General features: G+C 34.6%; 1 protein-coding gene across 4 annotated transcripts in view; it reads right to left on the reverse strand.

Annotated features, from left to right (window-relative positions):
* LOC114054116 (protein SSXT) overlaps positions 1-21,556 on the reverse strand; it is a 94,821-nt gene that overhangs the window by 63,085 nt on the left and 10,180 nt on the right. For all 4 annotated transcript variants that reach the window (XM_027877244.1, XM_027877247.1, XM_027877245.1 and 1 more), the window contains one exon: positions 16,514-16,598. In XM_027877244.1, coding sequence (XP_027733045.1) covers positions 16,514-16,598 — 85 coding nt within the window. The remainder of the gene's footprint in view (positions 1-16,513; positions 16,599-21,556) is intronic.

Below are 21,556 nucleotides of genomic sequence, written 5' to 3' on the forward strand. Positions count from 1 at the left end.
ATTAGGTAGTGAAGCCATACATACAAGAATATTTATAGAAGCTCTTTTTGTTACGACAAAGAACTGGAAAGTAAGGTGTTCATTAACTAGGGTATGGTTGAAGAAGTTGTGATATATGAATATAATAGAACATGATTGTGCCATAACAGAAGGGACAATTTCAAAGAAAGAAATCTGGGAAGATTTATATGAACTGATGCAGAGTGAAGTAAGCAAAAAGGAATAACAACATACAGAACAACATACAGAAAAAAAAACCTGTGAAAGACCGCTCAATGTAAATGACCAGTTACATTTCCAGAGGACCAATAATGAAGTATGTTCCTACCTCCTGACAGAAAGGTAAACAACAGAAGATGCAGAATAAGCTGTTAAGATGCAGGTAATGTAGGAATTTATTTTGCTTGACTGTGCATGTTTGTTCAGAATAGTTTCATTTTTCCTTCTTTTTTTCAGTTATAGAGTGGGTAGGAAGGAGAGGGAAGTATAAGGATCCAGTATCAAAAAGAAGATCATTAAAGCAAATCTTCTCAATGTACAGAAAACAACAGAAGGAAGGCTAGAAAGAATCTTAGGCAGGGCAGCTTCAAAAGTTACATATTTAATTTATTATATTTAAAAAGAAAAGCAAGATATAGATAAATATACACATAATATATATATACACCTATATATATAAATCTCAGATTCTGCCCCCACCCCTTCCCCCAGACAGTAATGGATCATTTTCCTGCCCCACATCTCTTACTTATTCTGTCTATAATATTGGGTGTTCTAGTTATCTGTACTAATAAATCACACCTCTACAGAACTATAAGCTCCTTGGGGGAAAACTTATCTCCCCCAGCAAGGGCACCCAGATTTTTTCCACTCAAGGTGAAGCATAATAAGGGAAGCAGGGGATATAATAAAGATTTGTAATTTCAATCTTCTTTTTCTATTCTACATATATGGGAAATACTCATGTGAGTTCAGAAGAAATTTAATTTTTAAAATGCATAACAGAGAAGGAAAGCTAGAAGGAAATATAGACAAGCAAACAGCATCAAAAGCTTGTTGAATTTATTCTATGCTTAAAAAGCAAAAAGCAAGCTGTGCATAACAGATTCGCAGTTTCACATACAATCTTTCTGTTCTACTTTTTATATGGAAATGCTCACTTATCAGACGTCTAAGTTTACAGTTTTTAAAAAATTATTTTGAAAGAAAGTGAATCTGACCAATCTTGAACTTCTCACTATACAAGAAACCAAAAGAAGAAAACTGCAGTTAAATGGAAGGATGGTTCATAAGTATTCTTTGGAATAAGCCAAAAAGATTAAAGTTTAAAAAAAAATGGTAGTTTTATCACACACTCCAAAGTTAAAAAAAAATATTCCATGCATTTATTTGGATCTCATATTGCAATGCTCATTTTAAGTATTTGCAAAGAACACTATGAAAATAACTGCGGCTCATTAACTGAGGCCAAGATTAACTGTAGAGGATGAAGAGTTAGAAAAAACTGTGGCCAAGATTAACTGTAGAGGATGAAGAGTTAGAAAATTCTACAGAGAAATCAGTAAGACCCTCCAATTTAAGTTAACAAATACCTTGATGTTTAGTTACTTCGGTGCAAAAGTGGAAATGAGTGAATATGGAGAAAAAATATATTATAAAATCTGGGTCAAGAACAAGGAATGCGAGGCTAATAACTATAAACTACAGAAATACCTCACACTTCTACATCATGAATACCTTCTTCAATTAAAAAAAATAAACAATAGACATAGTGAGGACCAAATAACATTATTAAAAAATGAAACTGATTATATTTTAACACACAGTAAAACATTTGTTGCTGATAGAGTCATTACTGTATCACCTGTCTGCATATAGCCAGACTATCAATGACTTCAAGCAAAGACCAAAATTAGTATAAAGTCTGTTGCAAGATAATAAACAGAAAAAGATGTGACATTCCATTGAAACAAAAAGTAATTGATAATGAAAAATGGGTAATAGAAAAAGGAGATAACACCAATTACTAATAATTTCAAAAAGAAACTTAAGTTATATAAATCAATTGACATAATAAGGAGACCAAAAGAATCTTAAAAAGGACTTTAGTGTGCAAAGACTGGAGTTACTTGCATAATGCTGAGATGGTAGACAATGGCAACACTTGTTAAGAATACATGCTTATCTGTAACACCTAAGTAGACGAAAGATCACAATCAATTAACATTTCATTAAACAAGGAAGCAATGGAGGGTAAAAAAGCAATCTGAAGAAAGCTTGGCCAGAGTCAACTAAGCAAAATCATCCCACAGTCATTTAAGTATGAAAATCAAAGAACAACAAACATAAGAAAAATGGAAAAGATCGGCAAAGATTTTTAAAACAGGCTTCTCATATTCAAGGACGGTACACTCACATCACAATCCTGTATGTCCTTATGAGGAGAGAAATGGTACTAAAGAAATTACAGGAAAAGCTGTCCAATTAGACCTAACATATAATGAAATCCGCTCAATGAAACATGAACTGTGCCTTAAAGGGTTACCCAAAACAGACAAGCATAGTGGAAAGTCCTTACAAAAGGTGATCCACTAGAGAAGGAAATGACAAACCTCTCTAACATCTTTGCCAAGAAAACCTCACAGATAGTATTAAAATGCTAAATATATGACATTGGAAGATGAGCTTCAGGTCAGAACATATCCAATATGTTCAACAAACATGAGCTTGGAAAGACTTCAGGAGATGCTGGATGTTAGAAGAGCCTAGCAAGCTATGGACTATGGAGTTACGAAGAGTTGGACACAACTGAACAACCAAACAACAATACAAGGAGGTATCCAATTATACTAATTTTGGTCTTTGCTCAAAGTCATTGATAGTCTGGCTATATGCAGACAGGTGATACAGGAATGACTCTATCAGCACCACTCGGGAAGTAATATAACTGTGACCAGGAGAATAATAGACACAAGGCAAAGGAATACAACGCTGAAAGGCAACTGAACTTGGATTAATCATAGCTGATCTTGGTCCCAGAGAAGAAATGATGAAACCTACTCAATTTCCCTCAGGAGGAGAAAAAGGAGGAACTACTGGAACGTAATGTTGCAGTCTGTCAGATGCAATTGCTTTGTTGGCTGGTTTTATTTACCTTCTTTTCTTTGCTACAGGGGAAATTTTAATGGGGGTTAAAACAGAATAACTGTAGTATAAAAAAAGCATAAATAATTTTTTTAGAAATTAAATACATTGCAAAAATACTACTTTTAACCTAAGTTTTTCTTCTTTTGAAACAACATGTTTTCAAAAGAAGCAGTATTTCCCAAAAAAATGGCATTTTAAATTTCTTAAAATAGGATGGATCAGAATAACATCAACTTTCCCACAATTAATTAATATCTCACCCAACATCATGGCATAGTGGAAAGACCATGTATTGGATTTGGATTTAGGAAATATGAGTTTGAATCTCAGCAACAACATTCATTATTCTCTGTATGATTTTGGGCAAATCACTTCACCTCTCTTGGCCTCAATCCCTGATCTGTAAAAAGAAATAATATTTATACTTCCAACCTCCCTGGGTACTATGAGGAAAACACTTCGTAAACCTTAAAGAGCTACAGAAATGAGCTATTATTTCAATATCTTGTCTTCCTCAAACTTACAACAATCTCCATTATTAAGTAAAATATGTAAAAATTCTATTAACATCATATTTTGTGCTTAACAAAGTCATCAGTGACGTAAGTTGTGCTTTATAATTCCTATTTTGTGTATGATAATGTTGAATTATGTCACTGAGAAAATATAATTTGTGTCTGCTTTGTTTTTTGATTTTTTAATTGAAGTTTTCTGTTTTTTCATCACATTCATTTCCAAAAATAACCTTTCCCACCTACCTGGTAAATCTTCCCTTTAAAGAATGTATGATTTATTGTTTCCCCCCAAAAAAGTACATAATCTGTGATAGCAAGGACAATTTCACTTTTGTCTCTGTAACCCCAGCAATTAGCATACATTAACTAATGTTGACTAATAAATTACAACATATACAATATTCCACACCCATAGATACCCACCTCTGTAACCAACCAAGGCACTTCTCATCTCTTTTCCTGGGCAAAACTTGATCATTATAATCATACAGCATTCAGTTTCATTCTATTTTTCTTTCTTTTAAAGTTTTTCCTTTTTGTAGTCACTGTGTATACTATTTCAGCCTACTTTATTCATAAAAGTCATCTTCTGCTTTTCTAAATTCTCATATTCATTTGGTGGGGCACAGTAATTAATATTCTTTCATATGCCATGATTTGTTTAGTCATTCTACAATTGATAGGGACCTGTGTTTCCAGTTCTCCGCTACCACAAAATGGGCTGCTATGAACATTTTGGTACATAAGAGACCTGTCTGTCTCTACCCTCCTAGGGGTCCTAAGTAATAAATCTCTGAGATGGCAGTTAACATTTTGGATATTTTAGTATGATTCCAAATTGCTTTTCAGAATGGTTAGATTAATTCAGAGTTCTACCAAGAGTATGTTAACATACTATCTTCCTACAGCCCCTCCAACACTGACTAGTTTCATCTTTTGTCAACTTGACCAGTTTTTGCTGTTATGTGGTGAAATCTCAAGAGTTATTCTGATTTGCATTTTTCTTATTTGAGTGATTTGGAGCAACGTTTCATATGGTTAAAAGTTTGTAACTTTTATTTTAGAAACTGTTCCATCTACATGCTGCCTCCTCTCCATCTATTAATGCCCCTCTCCTCCAACCTTGGACTCTACCCGTAGAAGGTCTGAGAGGTGACCAACCCTGCACACTATACTTTCCAGACATCTCCATGACATGTCACCCCCCATTTTATGGCTCCCCTTTATAGGTTGTCTTCCCCCACTAAATTAGTAAGCTCCCTGAGAGCAGGAACTGTCACCTTTATTTGTATTTGTATTTGCTCTATCTATATATCATCATGTGCTTTGATCACTTATCTATTGGGGAATGGCTCTTGGACACATATATCTAGATTAATTCCCTATATAGTCTTAGTAATCACCACATACTATTCCATAAAGGTATCTGTTACTCTGTGCTACCATGAACACATTATCCGTAGAAGATGATTTGAAGCTACTTTTACATGATACTAGACACACAGAAGCAGTCTTATGTTACATGTATCACGATTTTGTCAAATTTGATGGTCTTTTCTCAGTCCTAATTCCTCTCAATCTATCTACTGCATTTGACACTTCCAACTACCCCCTCCTCTTCAATATTCTCTCCTCTCTGGAATTGTGATACCACTCCTTCCTGCTTCTACTACTAACTGCTTTGTCTCAGTTTCCTATGTTGGTTCATTGTGCAGATCACATCGCCTTGTCAGTGTTCCTCTGTCCTATGCCTTCTCTTACTCTCTTCTCTTTTTCTGCCAATTTCTCCCAGATCTATACAGTCATCTGTCAAAACAGAACTTGTTAACTTTTCCCCAAAACAAACTCATCTCCCAAACTTCCCTATTTATACTGAAAGCATCACCAATCCTTCTACTCTCTCTGTTTCATAACCTCAGTATCATCCTCAACTCCTTATTCTCCTTTACACAATCAGCAGCCAAATCGTGCCATTTTCATCTCTCCATCACTTGTATACAATTCCTTCTCAACTCACACAGATGCCACCTTAGTTTAGGCCCTTATCACTTCTCACTTAGATTATTGTAAAAGCCTCCTAATTGTTCCTCCTGCCTCAAGTCTCTCCACATCTAAAGTGATTTTCTTTAAGTGCAAATCTAACCATGTGACCTCTCCTACTTAATAAAATTCTAGTGGTTTACTCTTGTCTTTAGAACAGGGACTCTTAACCCATAGTCAACAGACTCCTAAGGGATTTATGGATAGATTTTTACGGAGTCCATGAATTTTTTTCATATTTTGCTAACTATTTCAATATAACTGGTTTCCTTTGTGACCCTAAGAATTTTATTTGCATTTAAAAACATTATTCTGAGGACTCCAAAGACTTCAACAGACTGCCAAAAGGGGTCAATACCCATGACACAAAAAAGGTTAAGAATCTCTGCTTTAGAATCAAATTTAAACTCCTCTGTTTAGCTTTTAAAGCCTTTCCCAATGATTCTAATATCACTGGACATTACTCTCCCTCCCTCAATCCAAATACATACACAATACTCTATTTCCCATCTCTGTGTATTTGCATTGGCTGTTCTCCAAGCCTGTAATGAATTCCCTTCTCAACTCTACCTCAGAGAACCCTTCTTTGCCTTTGAGATACTACTCAAACACTACTTACTTCGTGAAGTCTTTCCTTTCCTGATCCCCTCAATTTCTAGCGTCCTCCTCAGACTACACTGTATTTAGCTACTATATATTTATTTGCATTGATTCTCATTATATCTAACCTACACACCCTTATATCTCTCTTTGCTGTCTCTCCCGTTAGAATGAAGGCTCCTTGTGAGTAGAAATTATGCTTCCTTCATTGTATTTATATCCCTAAGATCTGGCACATAACAGGCACTTAATAAATGCTTACTGATTGTTCAGCCATTACCACCTCACATACCTATTTTTTCATGTGTACTATTGAGGATATCATTTTTGAGCAACCATGATCTTCTTGAAAAATTCTCATAGTATTCTAGAACTGGATAGAACCAGTGTAGTGTCACCTGCACACAAGAACATCTGCAGGACCATATCAATCATAGCTACTCCCTTTTTCATTTGCACTTTTCAAGGCAATATCCTCCAGAATAATGGAGAACACAAGACTGCTTATCCCTCACATGATAGGGATAATCAAGTTAACTCTGTAATTGTATCTATCAATTCAATTCTATCTATTCTATCTACTCAATTCTATCTATTCATCTATTTTTATTGGCTTATCATCTAAATGAGAAACATCTTGTTGGAGGAGAGCTTTTAAAGTGTTTTGCTTTACTAGATCAAGTTCTTTTTAAATCTATCAATCTTTATATTCTCTACACCTTCTGATTCTGATTTATGATGAAGAGGCATGCTATAGAAAACTGTATATAAAAATCTGTTTCCTTCTCATATTTTCATCAAGGATACATTAACTTTGATGTGTGTAGATTACTCTTCTAAACGTAGATGTGTTCTTCTAAACATTTTAGAGAAATGAAAAAAACCGTATGTGTAGATGGTTCTTCTAAGCATTTTATGGAAATCAAAAAACTAGACATGTAATATAGTTGGTAGTAGCTAATGTTCCAGACTGTGCTTGCTAACAGTATCAATTGAGTATTTTTTTTAAATTTTCTTTCATTTTAAAAATCTTGTCAAAATCTTTTGTTTTTATGTTATCTTCATTTTTTAATGTATCCTTCCCCTTTCCAGCAAACCATTCCTTGTAACAAAGTACAAAAACAGTAAGAGAACAAAAAGCAGTGAAGCAAAATCAACAATCAAATCACCATGTCTGAAAGCATCTGTAATATTCCATACCCATAGCTTCATTGTCTGTAAAGATAGGAAGTTATCTTTTTTTCAGCTCTTTTGCTGGGTCAACCCTGGTCATTATAATTCCTAGTATTCCATTTCATGTTTTTTTGTTCTTTTATTTTATTTACATTGTTGTACTCTTGCAACCTGTTTTCTTGGTTCCACTTGCTATATACTTTGCATTAGTTCATATATGTCAATCAAATAACAAGCATTTAAGCAATGGGAATACAAATATAATGAATAAAATAATCCCTACTTGCAAAAAGCTTTCACTCTAACACAAGAACAGATATAAGTAAGTAAATACCCACTGAAATTTATGGAAAATGTGTATTGTTTAATGATGACATGAGAAGGATAAGCAGTCCTATGACTTAAGACTATCTTTGATAAGCACTACAGATAGAAAATGAGCCAAAACCATATGAAGTACATTTCGAAAAAACTGTGTCTTTGAGTAACAACACTGTCCTGGTGAACTTTATGAAGACTATGAGAAAAATCAAAGCATGAAAGATAGCGTGTTGAACTTGGAAGTCAGGAATGAGGAGTCAAACCCTACCTCTGACACTGGCTCTCTGAGCATAGAAAAGACACTTAAAACTCTCTAAACCTTAATTTCCTCATTTATAAAAAAATAATTATACTGTTGAAAGTCTCCATGTCACAGAATTATCTTAAGTATCAAATAAGATGCAAATATTATCGCTGTAGCTACAAATCAGGAAACGTAATCCCAAAGAATGAAAATCATGAGTACTAAGGGCACTAGAGACACATATGTGAGACTTAGGCTGCAGCTTTCTATGATAATGGTAAGTCTAGTACAAGAAATGATGGGTGAGAGATCATGCCAGATACACAGACAGATAAAAACAAATAAGCTGGTTGCATAGTAAGAACAAGTGGTGAGAGAGAAATCCTGAGGGTTACATTGTTCCCCACAAGTGTTAAAAAGCCTAAAGGAAGGCCTTTAGTGTGTTAAACAGATCTTATCTGGAGGATGGTATCATGTAAGACATAAATGACACTCAAACTAGATAAAAATGAATGGATGGGTTTGAATCAGATCATAGATCCATTAAATATCACAGAATAAAAACCTTGTCTACCTGGAATCATAGAGGATTAAGTCATTGTGTAAAGCCCAGCTTTTTGGCTAGTAAACATTTATCTCTTCCCATTAAGCAACAAAACCACTATTTTAACTATCTAGAAATGAAAATGTTTCTAAATTGTATGACATACTTTGTTTTCTTCTGTAACAAACTATATGGCATAATTAAAGCTTATCTTGATGTGTCTCTGATAAAGGCCTCACTTCCCAAATATAGAGAACTGAGACAAATTTATAAGAATACAAGTCATTCCCCAATTGGTAAGTGGTCAATGGATATGAACAAGCATTTTTCAGACAAAGAAGTCAAAGGTATCTATAGTCACATGAAAAAATGCTCTAAATCACTACTGATTAGAGAAATGTAGATTAAAACAACTCTACCACTTCACACCTATCAGATTGGCTAATATGACAGAAAAGGAAAATAATAAATGGTTGGGAAGACACTAATGCACAATGGCATAGTTCTGAACTAATTCAAACATTCTGGAGAGCAATTTGGAACTAAGCGCACAGGGCTAGAAAACTGTGACCTCTTTGATCCAGCAATACCACTACTAGGTCTGTATCCCAAAGATATCAAAAAAAAGGGGGGGGGGGGAGACCTATTTGTACAAAAATATTTATAGTAGTTCTTTTTGTGGTGGGCAAAGAATTGGAAATTGAGGGGAAGTCCATCAATTGGGGAATGGCTGAACAAGCTGTGGTATGACTGTAATGGAATACTATTGTGCTATAAGAAATGACAAGCAGGATGATTTCAGAAAAACCTGGAAAGACTTATTTGAACTGATGCAGAGTGAAGTGAGGAGAACCAGGAGAACATTATAACACAGTAACAGCAAAATAGTTATGATGATCAACTGTGAAAGACTTAGCTATTCTCAGCAACACAATGATCCAAGGCAATTCCAAAGGACTCAGGACGGAAAATGCTATCCATCTCCAGAGAAAGAACTGATGGAGTCTGAATGCAAATCAAAGCATACTATTTTTCACTGTCTTTGGTTTTTTTGTCTGTTTTCTTTCACAACATAACTAATATGGAAATCTGTTTTGCATGTACATGTACATGTATAACCTATATCCAACTGATTACCATTCAGGGATGGAAAGACTTTGGAACTCAAAATTTTAAAAAATGAATGTTAAACATTGTTTTTACATGTAATTGAGATAAAATAAAGTATTATTCAAAAAAATTTATCTAATAACTATGGGTCATATCATTAGGAATAACAATTATTTTACTTCATATTTTACTAAAACTGTTACTATCTAGATCAATCATGGAATTTTGATGTACTTAAGAGTTTGTAATATAGTGCCTAGTGAGGCTTATTAAAGAGGTTTGCTTCTTAATTCTGTGAGCCCAACCATTGTATTTTTTAAAGTCTTATTTTTCTCTCTCTTATTTTGCTATTATTTGGAGGGATTAACACAGCATAATCAATGGAGTGCTGGACTCCAGAATCATGAAGACTAGAGTTTGAAACCTGTCTCAGACATGTACAAGCTGTGTGACCCTGAGAAACTACTTAACCTGTCTAAATCATGTTTCTCCTTTGTAAAATGGGACTAGTATTAACACTTACCTCACAGTGTTGCTGTGAGGAACAAGTGAAATAACAAATGTAAAATGATTTAGACATCTGAAACCACTCTATAAATATGGATGACTATTCTCATTGTACAGTCCTTTCCCCCTCTTCTGATTTACAACCTCAAATCTGTTCACTAAGAATCCAGAAATTTATTAGAAATTTGTGTAAAATAAAATAAATTCAATGTTATGGACCTTAGAGTCTCTCCTTAGAGTACATGAGTTTCTAGTGCCTGGTATTCATGGTATCTATTTTAGCAACAAGAGGCTTATTTTTGCTTAGTTCTTAGCATTCTATATTATTCCATATGGGTAAGTTTAGTTTTTTTTTTTATGTAATTAAAAACATGAGGAAAATAAGAAGTTTAATTAAAATGTTAATCATTAACTTTTAAAATCAATATAGCTAAAATGAAACAAATAAATTGAAGGGATTTTCTTTAACGAATAATTTTTAGAATGTTTTAATGAAGTCATGCTAAAAAAAAATTGTAATTCTTGATCAAGACCCAGAGTTATCATTTGTTATCATCAATCACTGTATTCTCCCTAAAGTGTACAACGTGAAGTTGTCTATGTACCTTACAAATTCAACTGTTCTCCTATTCCCCAAACTAGCTTGTCTTCCCAGTTCAGCTCCAATCCAACTGTTTCTTCTGGGAAAACAGGAGAGCAGAGTGGATTGAGTATTTAATTTGAATCCAAAGATCCAAGTGCAAGTACAACCTTTGCCAACTACTAGCTTAAAGGGGAACAGACATTTGTATAGTGCCTATGATGCACCTGACACTGTGCCATTTGATCCTCACAACAAACCTGCGAGGTGGGTGCTATTATTATCCCCTTTTTACAGCTGAGAAAACTTAAGGCAAACAGAGGTTACGTGGCTTGCCCAAGGTCACATAGCTAGTAAATATCTGAGTGTGGATCTGAACTAAGGTCTCTCCTACTCTAGGCTATCCATTATGCTATCCACTATCTCTCCTAGCTGCCTTCAAAACTGAATTTACTGTCTTTTCCCCAAAATCTATTCCTTCTTCTGAAGTTACATCTTTCTGTCAATGGTACTACTACTTACCCAGCTTCCCATATGTGAAAACTTGACATTTTCTTTAACTCTTCCTTCTTCCTTGCCTCTCTGGGTCTCAGCTTCCTCTTTGTAAATGAGGGGGTTGGATTAGATGACCTCTAAATTTCCTTCCAGCCCACAAAGGGAGCTTAAGAAATATTTAACAACATGATCAACATCATAAAAATATTTATTGATTGTGGCTAAAATCTCCCCCAATAAGTCTTCAGATGAAATCTGGAAAGTTTATAATCCTATGGTAGGTTTAGAAATAAAACTGTACCTCATTCTGATATATCTAGTTTCTTCTAGAACCTGTGTAGCAGTGACACATATGCAACCTATTTTACTACAACATTATCATATTCCTCCTGAAATGCTCTCCACGACTATCAAAATACTGGGCAGCTTTCCAGACTACTGATAAAACCCAAACTCTCCATAAAAGATCTTATCATTCTCTTAATTTATATTACCCGTAATCTGTATTATTCATTTAGCAATTAGTCCTATACTGCATATAACATCTCCAAACCTCTCCATAAAAGATCTTATCATTCTCTTAATTTATATTACCCCTAATGTGTATTATTCATTTAACAATTAGTCCTATACTCCATATAACATGTCCTATCACTGCCATGAAGTGTTATTTCTTACTTGTTATGTAACTTTTCATATGTTTACATCTTGTATGCCCAACTAAATGGTAAGGCCCTTAAGAGCAAGAACGAAGTGTCTTACTTCCTTATCCTCCCACAATACCTATTAGAATGTTTATACAATCAAAAACATTTGCTGACTTGGTATGAGTCCAGGCTGAAAGATGGATTACCTACCCCTGAGAAGGATCCTATCTCACTCTTTACAACGTGTTTTTCAAGACACAATAAAATTAGTGTTGTTCAACATTTTTATCAAAGACTTGGCAAAAGGAATAGCTAGCATGCTCATCAAATTCATATATACAACAAAACTAGGAGGGATAGATGATATACTAGATGACAAAGTCAGGATCCAAAAAGATTTTGACAGACTGGATCACTAGAATGAATCTAGTAAGATGAAATTCAGTAGGGATAAATGCAAAGTCTTACACATAGGTACAAGGAATCAACTTCATAAGTACTAAGACAGGGAGATATGGCTAGGCAGCAGTTTGTTTGGAAAAGATAAGGAGATTTTAGCGAACTACGAACTCACTAATCAGTACCCACAAATCAATCTTTTTGGCAACCCAAAAAGATAATGTAATCTTAGAGTGCATTAAGAGAAACACAGCTTCCAGAAATAAGGAGGTGATAGTACCAATGTACTTTGCCATCCTTGGACCTCATCTGCAGTACTTTTGTTCAGTTTGTAGAACCACAGTTTAAATAAGTCAATGATAAGCTATGGTATTCAAGGAAAACCAGGATAGTGAAAGAAAGGCCTTAAGCACATGAAGTATCAAATATGAAAGAATCAGAGATATTTAAAAGGAATATGATAAGTTTTCTTCAAGTATCTAAAGGGCTCTCTTGTGGAGAAAGGATTAGATTTTTTTCTCTTTAGCCACAGAGGGCAAAACCAAGAGTAATGACTGGCAGTTGCAAAAAGGCAAATTTGTTGTTCAGTCATGTCATATAACATAAAATATTGTTGTTGTTGAATTGTTTCAGTCATGTCTAACTCTCTGTGACCCCATTTGGGGTTTTCTTGGCAAAGATACTGAAGTAATTTGCCATTTCCTTCTCCAGCTCATTTTTATAGATGAGGAAACTGAGGCAAATAAGGTTAAGTGACTTGCCCAGGGTCACACAGCTATTAAAAGTATGAGGCCACATTTGAACTCAGGAAGAAGAATCTTTCTGATTTCAGGCCTGTTAAGCTATCCACTGTGTAACCTAGCGGCCCAGAAAAATTTCATAACAATTAGGACTGGGAATGAACAGACGTTAAGATGGCTAAGGAGAAGGAAACTATACTCAACATCCCCACACCAATAAACCACACAACTCTAAATAAGTGATCTAGACACAACCCCTAGGGCCAATGGCAGTTAAGAGTCAGATCCCCTGAGGGGCAAAACTGAAAGTATAAGTGAAAGGCTTCCAGCAAGAAAAAAAGTCAGGGCAACGAAATCCCCTGAGGGTTGAAGATGAAAGTGAAAGCCTGAGGGAAGGGAAACTCCCAAGAAAAAAGCCTCAGCAGTAAGAAATCCAGAGAGATCAAAGTGAAAGATTTCTCCCAATGAAGGAAAAAAAATGTTTAAAGCCTCAAATCAAAGAGGGAAAAAATGGGGGAGATGAAAGGGGCACTGAAAAAGGAAAAGGACAAGAGAAAGGGAAATAAAAACCCCAAGAAGGGGAGGGACTGCCTGTGATGAGAAATTATAGAAAAGACCTCCTCTCCTTTCTCTCTCTCTCCCCATCCCAAAGAAAGGAGCTCCAACTCAAGGAGGGGGAAACCATGGTGATTATAAGTCAAAAGAAAGGACACTAACTCAGTCTGACCCCAAGAAAGAGGGAAAGCAACTGAAGAAGGACCTTCAGGGTAGAGGCCTCAATATGAAAAATGAGTGAACAAAAAATAAAGAATTGTTACAAAGCCAGAAACGACCAAGACACAAAACCAGAAGAAGAGAATAATCCCAAAATAGCTTACCCACAAGAACAATTAGAATTCCTAGAAGAAATAATGTAAGAATTTTTAAAGAATTTTAAAATTACGTAGTAATAGAAATGAATGCTATGGAAGAGAACTGCAGGGGCACTGTAACATCAAGCAGGGTTTACTAATAAATGCCAACTGGCAGCTTTGTCACCCATTATCTATTTTCAGACCTGGGGAGGACGGAGATGGAAGTAAGGCGCTCTCAAAGACCCTGGGCAGTGTACCTAGAAAGGAGCAAGTTCTTACGTGTGCAGCAGCATTACAGCTCAGACCCCAGAGGCAAAACAGAGTCTCAATTTCTAACATAATCTGAAGCCTGCAGAGGAATAACCAGGGCAGAAATCCCAGAGCAGTGGGGAGCCTATAGTGCTGCTACTCTGAACCAGCTGAGTTTTCTAGCTGGCTGAGAGGGTGTAAATCCAGCAGCATCTACTCTTACTCAGATCCAAACCCAGGTCAAGAACTTACACAGGTCAGATAAGGGAAGAGCAACAATCAGACGTGTCCTGGGATCAGACTGCTTTAGGGACTCTGAAAGCTTGCTAGTTCCCAATCTGAGCTATCCCTGAGGGATTGGAATAATATAACACTCAACATCCCGAGAAAGCAGCAACAGAACTACACCAGGTCTTCCCTCCATAAGCATGCAGAGCATGCCTTAACATCAAGTCTAAAGTCAGGAAGGAGGTTGGAAGAATAAGTAAACACCAAAGAATCCCGCCATAAAAAGCTATTAGGATGACATGGATGTTTAAAACACAAACCCAGAAGAAAAAAAAATTACTCCAAAACATCTACAAGCAAAACCTCAAAGGAAAACAGATTTAGCATAAATTTAACTCAACTACAATTCCTGAAAGAGATAAAGCAAGATTTCAAAAAAAAAAAAAATTTTAATGTTTATTATAAATGAAATAAAAGCATTTGAGGAAAAAAATGAAAAAGAAATAAGAGTTATGGAAGAAAAAAATTGGAAAGAGAATTAACAGCTTGCCATAAGAGGTACAAACCCTAGCCCAAGCAACAAACTCCCTAAAAATAAGAATGGACCTAACAGAAGCCAATAACTCCGTAAGCTAACAAAAAATACTAAAACAAAGTCAAAAGACAGGAAAAAAAGGAGGAAAAAAAGTAATGTATATCAAAGGAAAAACAACTAACCTGTAAGCAGATGGAAGAGGAAAAAAGTTGAAGAAGCACTGGATCATCTGAACACCATGACCATAAAAGAACCTTCACATATTTCAAGAAACCTTAAAAGAAAATTGCCTAGATCTCTTAGAACTGGAGGGCAAAGTGGAAAGAGAAAGAATCTTATCAGACACCTCCTGGAAGACATCCTAAAATGAAAACTCCTAGAAACATTATAGCCAAAATCCAGAGCTTCCAGGCCAAAGAAAAGACACTGTAAGCAGCCAGAAAGAAAGAATTCAAATGCCAAAGAACCACAGTCAGAATGATATACAATTTAGCAGCCACCACCATAAAAGAGCAGTTGGTCAGTAATAAAACAATGACAAGAAATACGCAGCAGATAGATAGTCGACATGCTGCACTGGTAAACAGGAAATGTTAAGAGACCTGAAAGGTCCCTCAGGATAGATTCTTCCCCTTACCAACCCCCAATGAGCAAAGATTTATCAGAAGACATGGACAACAGTCTCACAGGATAAGAAGGAATGGATGTATCTAATCTGCACCATTAGAAAGAGTACCCAACAGTGATAAAATAAGAGGTCCATTGAAATATGAAGTGTAAATACTTTTTATAACTATTCTAGCTCAACAGCATCATCATCATCATCATAGCATTCATAGAGCACTTTAAGGTTTACAAAGCTTTTTACATGTTATCTCAATGGTGCTATTATCATACCCATTTTACAGATGAGAAAACTAAGGCTTACAGAGGTTAAGTGATTTGCTATCTACTGTAACACATAATTGAGATGAATGAGGTTCCTACTGAGGATGAAAAATACTATGTAATCTACTGTATAGCAGGTTTTTAAAATATCAGAACAGCATTCTGTAAAGCATAAAAAAAAAAAGCCTTTAAAAACCAGGCTTAGATTGACTCAGCCTCACATGACTCCAGTGAGTCTTCAAAGGTTGCAAAAACAACTATTGTTTCCAAGTTTTACATCTCCCCTGCTTAAAGTTTAATTAAAGTGCTACAGTATCAACTCTCCTTTACCCTCTTTGGGTCAATCTATCAAGTAGATTTCTATAGAAATGGAATAATAAAAAATGTTCCACTTTAAACATTCAAATGGTCTTTCCACTAAAAGATATGCTAAATTCAGGATTTAGTTTCCCAGTTAAAGAAATGCTATACATCTGGAGAAGAAAGGGAGTTGGGAAATGATAAGGAAAAGGAAAGTACTCAAATGGATTACCTGATTATTCCCTAAATCTAGCCACTAACAAAAAATAAGATTTCCACTTTAGATGGAAAAGCAAATACATTTAATATGCTGACTCCCTTATAATTTACTGTTTCAAAAGTAAGACAAAACCATTTGTGAATACTGCCTAATTTAAACCACAGAAGAGGTACTTACTGCTGGTAAGAGAGACTGCATATTTTGATTGGAGTCTGCTATTGTAGCAAGATAAACCAAATTTGTATGTAACATCTGTTGATACCTATTAAAAAAAATAAAATAAACCAAATACCAAAATTAAAAGCTGAAATTGTTTTCCATTTACTTAGATATATAAACAATGTATTATAATCAAGTCAAGAATTATACATAAAGGTTATAATTCAAATATCAAAAAAGCAATGGAATCCCAAAAGAATTTTTTCAAACTTTTATGCAAAATAAGTATGAAAAATATATTTTATCCATGCATACTTCACTGTAATAACTGATTTCCATAGGAACCAATAAAAGAGAACTGGAGTGAAAATTAAGTTTCACTTCACTGAATCATTTTCAGATCACAAAGAAATATGAAACCCAAATATAAATCCAAGATTTTACTAAAATGCAAGAAAGCATAATAAAACTGCATAATCTCTTCTCACAAATAAAGAAACTGCCAAAGATCTAGGCCCTTTGTAATCAGCAAATCCATTGGGACTTAGCAGACAAAATAAATTGGAATCACTATCTGTTAGTTTAGTCTTACATCAATAAATGCAATATTATATAGTAACAACACAGAAAGATAGTGCTTACCCATGCTACAAAGTGTTAAAAAAAATTTTAAAGCTCACTAATTTAGTTTACTGATTAAGCACTCCCCCCACAATTTCACTTATGTCATTAACTTGATACATTTGATTCATTCCTCACAAAAGTATAAAAGTAAACCCAGGAATAGCCCACCTTACATTTATATACTTCAAGTTAAGTCAAGAAACTAAGTTACTAAGCAACTGTAAGAACTATTATTAAAAAATGTTTAAATAACCTAACAGTAATTCAAAAAAATCTTTTTATTCGAATTAACTATGTTTCCCAATATAAAGGTTGTGCTAAAAAAAAAAATGCTTTCCAAAAACAGGAGTGGAGGAATTATGCTAAATTCTGTCCCATCTTATACCCTTCAGTTATGACTTTCATGACATTCATGTCTCTTCCTCCCTCCTAAGAAAAAAGGGCGTATTTTCTTCAGCACTAGTTATTAGATAAAAAGTTATAACTAGTTTGTAGCCTTGTGTTCCTCTCTGCATATACACTATGTAATACAATCATTATTGGATTTTTAAACATTGTTATAGGGATAAAGACAAAGAAAAAATGTATTTATAGGCGCATAGGTCCAGAGCTTGAAGACACTAGAGACCATCTGTCTAATCCACTCATTTTATGCATGAGGAAACTGATGCCTACTGATGTTGCTGATGGTGATACAGGAAGTAATCATCAGAAACAGGATATGAACCCAGGTTTTCTGAGGCCAGGGCCAGCACTCTTTCCATTATACCACAACTCTCTTAATATAACGAGAGCAATTAATTTTGTTATTAAAATAGTCAAGCATCATTACTGAGTGCCACTGCCCACGTATAAGAAATTTTTCATTATACCACAGTAAACATTTTTATTTTAGCAATTTTTTGTGACAGGAATGGAAATGGTATGGAATTTCCCGTTTAGAAATCCACAAGACTTACTGCTACATATAAGGTCTTTCTTTTCTCAAAACTTGTCATACCATTTTTAATGCTGATATAGTTTTTTTTAAAAGTCATTCAGGTTTTCATTTTCCTACCTCTCAGTATTTGTAGAATTATATACAGATATCAGTACCTCTCGTGTCTAACTAATCCAACAATTTTTTATTAATTTGCTTTTCTAATTTAGCTTTGCATATCCTATACACTAGGTAAACAAAATGTTTGCCATTACTACAACAGTGAAGTCAGAATAGTACTTCAAAAGTAGTCATAAACAGCGATAAATTTGATTGGCTAACATAGAGCAATGATTCTCAACCTTTGTGAAACAGCTTAGGCCCTTACCACCTCTCCCCTGGACTATGTTAATAGCTTCCTACTGGCCTCAAGTTCCTTCCTATTCCTCCTCCTCTTTAATCTATCCTTTATACAAATGCAAAAATTAATTTTCCTAAGGCACAGATCTAGCCATGACATTCCCCTGCTTTTAAAAAGTAACTACATATGTACTAGAGAAAAAAAAAATTTTTAAGTGACACATGAATGTAATAGAATATTACTGCACCATAAGAAATTATGAACATGAAGACTTCTGAGATACATTAACTAATAAAGACAAGCAGAACTAGAAAAACAAAATATGGAATGATTACAATAAAAAAAGAAAAAGAACAAAAAAGCAAAACTTTGAAATTAAAATGGCAGTTTGACTCAGGAGAAGAAATGAGAAAATGTGCCTTCTTCCCTCCTTTACAGAAGTAGAGGACTATGGGGTGTGGAATAGTGCACATATCATCTGATTCAGATAACATGCTACTCACTTTTGCTGGCTGTTTTTTCCTCTTTTTATTCTTTGTTATGAGAGATGGATTGCACATTAGGGTGCGCATGTATGTATATGTCCATGTGTATGTATACACATATATACATACACACATGGATGTACATATTGAGAAATGAAGGTGGTATAAAAAATAAATAACACTAAAAATTTTTAAACCAAAATGTGTGCTATTGAGATTTTTCTGGAATATTAAGTCACTAAGTAATAATATCACTTCTAATTGTAATAGAACACAACATGAATGTGAAAGAATTATTTCTAAATCAAGGAATCATTAGAGAATTGAAAAATCAGGAAGATTCATGATTCTTTCCCAGTCTACGATCTAATAGGAAGGTGAAGAATGAGTTAAAAGTCCATTAACCAATATTTTAAGTTTCTCATGTTGCACTAACTGAAAATCTATTTAATTTTTTGTTTTTAAAAAATTTTACATTTACAGTTAACTTCCAAAAGTGGGCCTTTCACTGCTTTCACTGACCTATGTGTGATACTCATCTGTAGTTCTTCAAAGGCTGTGATGTCAAACTCAAGTAAAAATGGATCCACACTAGGTGCATATTGACTTAGAAAACCTCAAATTAATATTACCTATGTTTTACTGTGTTTTTATTTATTTTGTTAAACATTTCCCAATCACATTTTAATCTGGTTCCCTAGGCACTCAGGCAACAAGTTTGACACTTCTGCCATATAACTAAAGAAAAGTATTACACAAAGGGGCAATGAAAAGTTGCATGGTGAGTTCATGGAGCAGGCTGCAACATATAACCAGGAAGAACTATGAAGAACAACAGAAGTAAAGGATGTCATCAAGGAATTATGTAGCAGGAAGACTGGGTGAAGATGTGGAAAGAAGTGCCAGAATAATCCATTAGTATCCTTGCAATGTCAAGTTAAGTCAAGAAATACTTCCAACACATTGGGTACTCCCCACTCCCTACCCCAAACTGTTGGGAGAGCAAGGATAACAGTCAGATGAGATGGAGAGATGGGAGAAAATCTTCATAATTAGATAGCACTCCTAAATGATGAAATCACAAATCAATTTAAGTATTTAAAATACATATACCTATTCTGCTAAAATTATTTTATGCATCTATTGAAGGGAAAAAAAGAGAACTTAAGATTCTTATTTAAATAATACAATTATTAACCTGTTGTACTAGAAATAGCTCTCATAAAAATCTAAAACTTTGACTGTCTTGGACAAATAAAGTAATTATCGCTCAGTTTTCTCATGTAGTTACAAAATCAATTTGAAAATGAATTAATGTGCTGCTTTCTTTTTAAGAATACACCTACATCTACAAGCTGTGGGAAAATACGCTTTAGATTTTATAAAGCAATGTGAATGTGTTTTTGACAACCTTTCTATTGATTTTTTTTTCAAATATACTACATCAAAATAAATTTTGAATTGAGAATATTTTGAATTTCAGAACACCCCTATAAAAAGATATACTGTGGTTTCCAAAACCTGTAGTTTTCAAAAACTGAGACTGGAAACTGCAGCATGTAAATAGATTTAGAAAACCAAATATATTTATCATGGTAGTAATACTGCCCTCTGAGGTACGTGTGGCAGAGATGTAGCAGAGCAGAGTCAGCACATGGCCAATTGCTGAAAAGTCATTATCTTTAAGTCGCTGCAATAATTAAGAGAGTTATGGTAAACAAGTGAAGACTTTATACTATCCGCAATCACATATAAGATATATTAAGTACTGGGGGAAAAGATATTAGAAGTGTGAGGTAACATAATTTCCAGTATCAATTTCTGTACTATGAAAGCCATATATGTCATAACAACCTTTTAAACAGAAGTAGTCTTCCATTAGGATATTTCCTGAGTCACAAAGCTCACAGAATGACATTATATTTGACCTGGAAGGGAACTCAGAGATTACCAAGCCCAATGTATCCATCTTAAAGATTAAGAAATCTGAGGCCCAAAGAAAAGTGACTTGACCAAGGTCACACAAGTAATGTGGCAGAACTAGGACAAGATACTAACTCCTAGTTCAATGTTCTTTTCAAATAGTTAGGAGAACCTCAAACTTCATATTTTATATACAGTCTATATACAATCTACATTTTATACATCAGCAAAGATTTGGACAGTTTGCTCAAGATTTTCATGACTTTTTTTCCTTCTCTTCATATTCCTTTTTTCTCTCCCATTAACACTAGAGAGGCAACATGTCATTCAATCAGTCAATCAATAAAGAAATTTTAAGCACCTACTATGTTTCAGGCACTGTGCTAAGCACTAGAGATACAAAAAGAGGCAAAAGACAGTCCTTGCCCTCAAGGAACTTACAATGTAATGGGAGAAACAACATGCAAACAAATGTCTACTAAGCAAGCTATATACAGGATAAATAGGAGATAATTAATAGAGAGAAAGCACTAGAATTAAGAGGGATTGGGAAGGCTTCCTGCAGTAGGTCAGATTTTAGTTGGGACTTAAAGGAAACCAAGGAGGTCAGTAGTCAGAGCAAAGGAAGAAGAGCATTCCAATCATGGGGGATAGCTAGAGAAAATACCCAGAGTCAAGAGATGGAGTGTCTTCTTGATGGAACAGCCAAAAGGCCAATGATACTGGACTGAAGAGTACATGTGAGGAAC

The sequence above is a fragment of the Vombatus ursinus genome, unplaced genomic scaffold, assembly GCF_900497805.2.
Source record: "Vombatus ursinus unplaced genomic scaffold, bare-nosed wombat genome assembly UNPS02014812.1, whole genome shotgun sequence".
Classification (NCBI taxonomy): Eukaryota; Metazoa; Chordata; class Mammalia; order Diprotodontia; family Vombatidae; genus Vombatus; species Vombatus ursinus.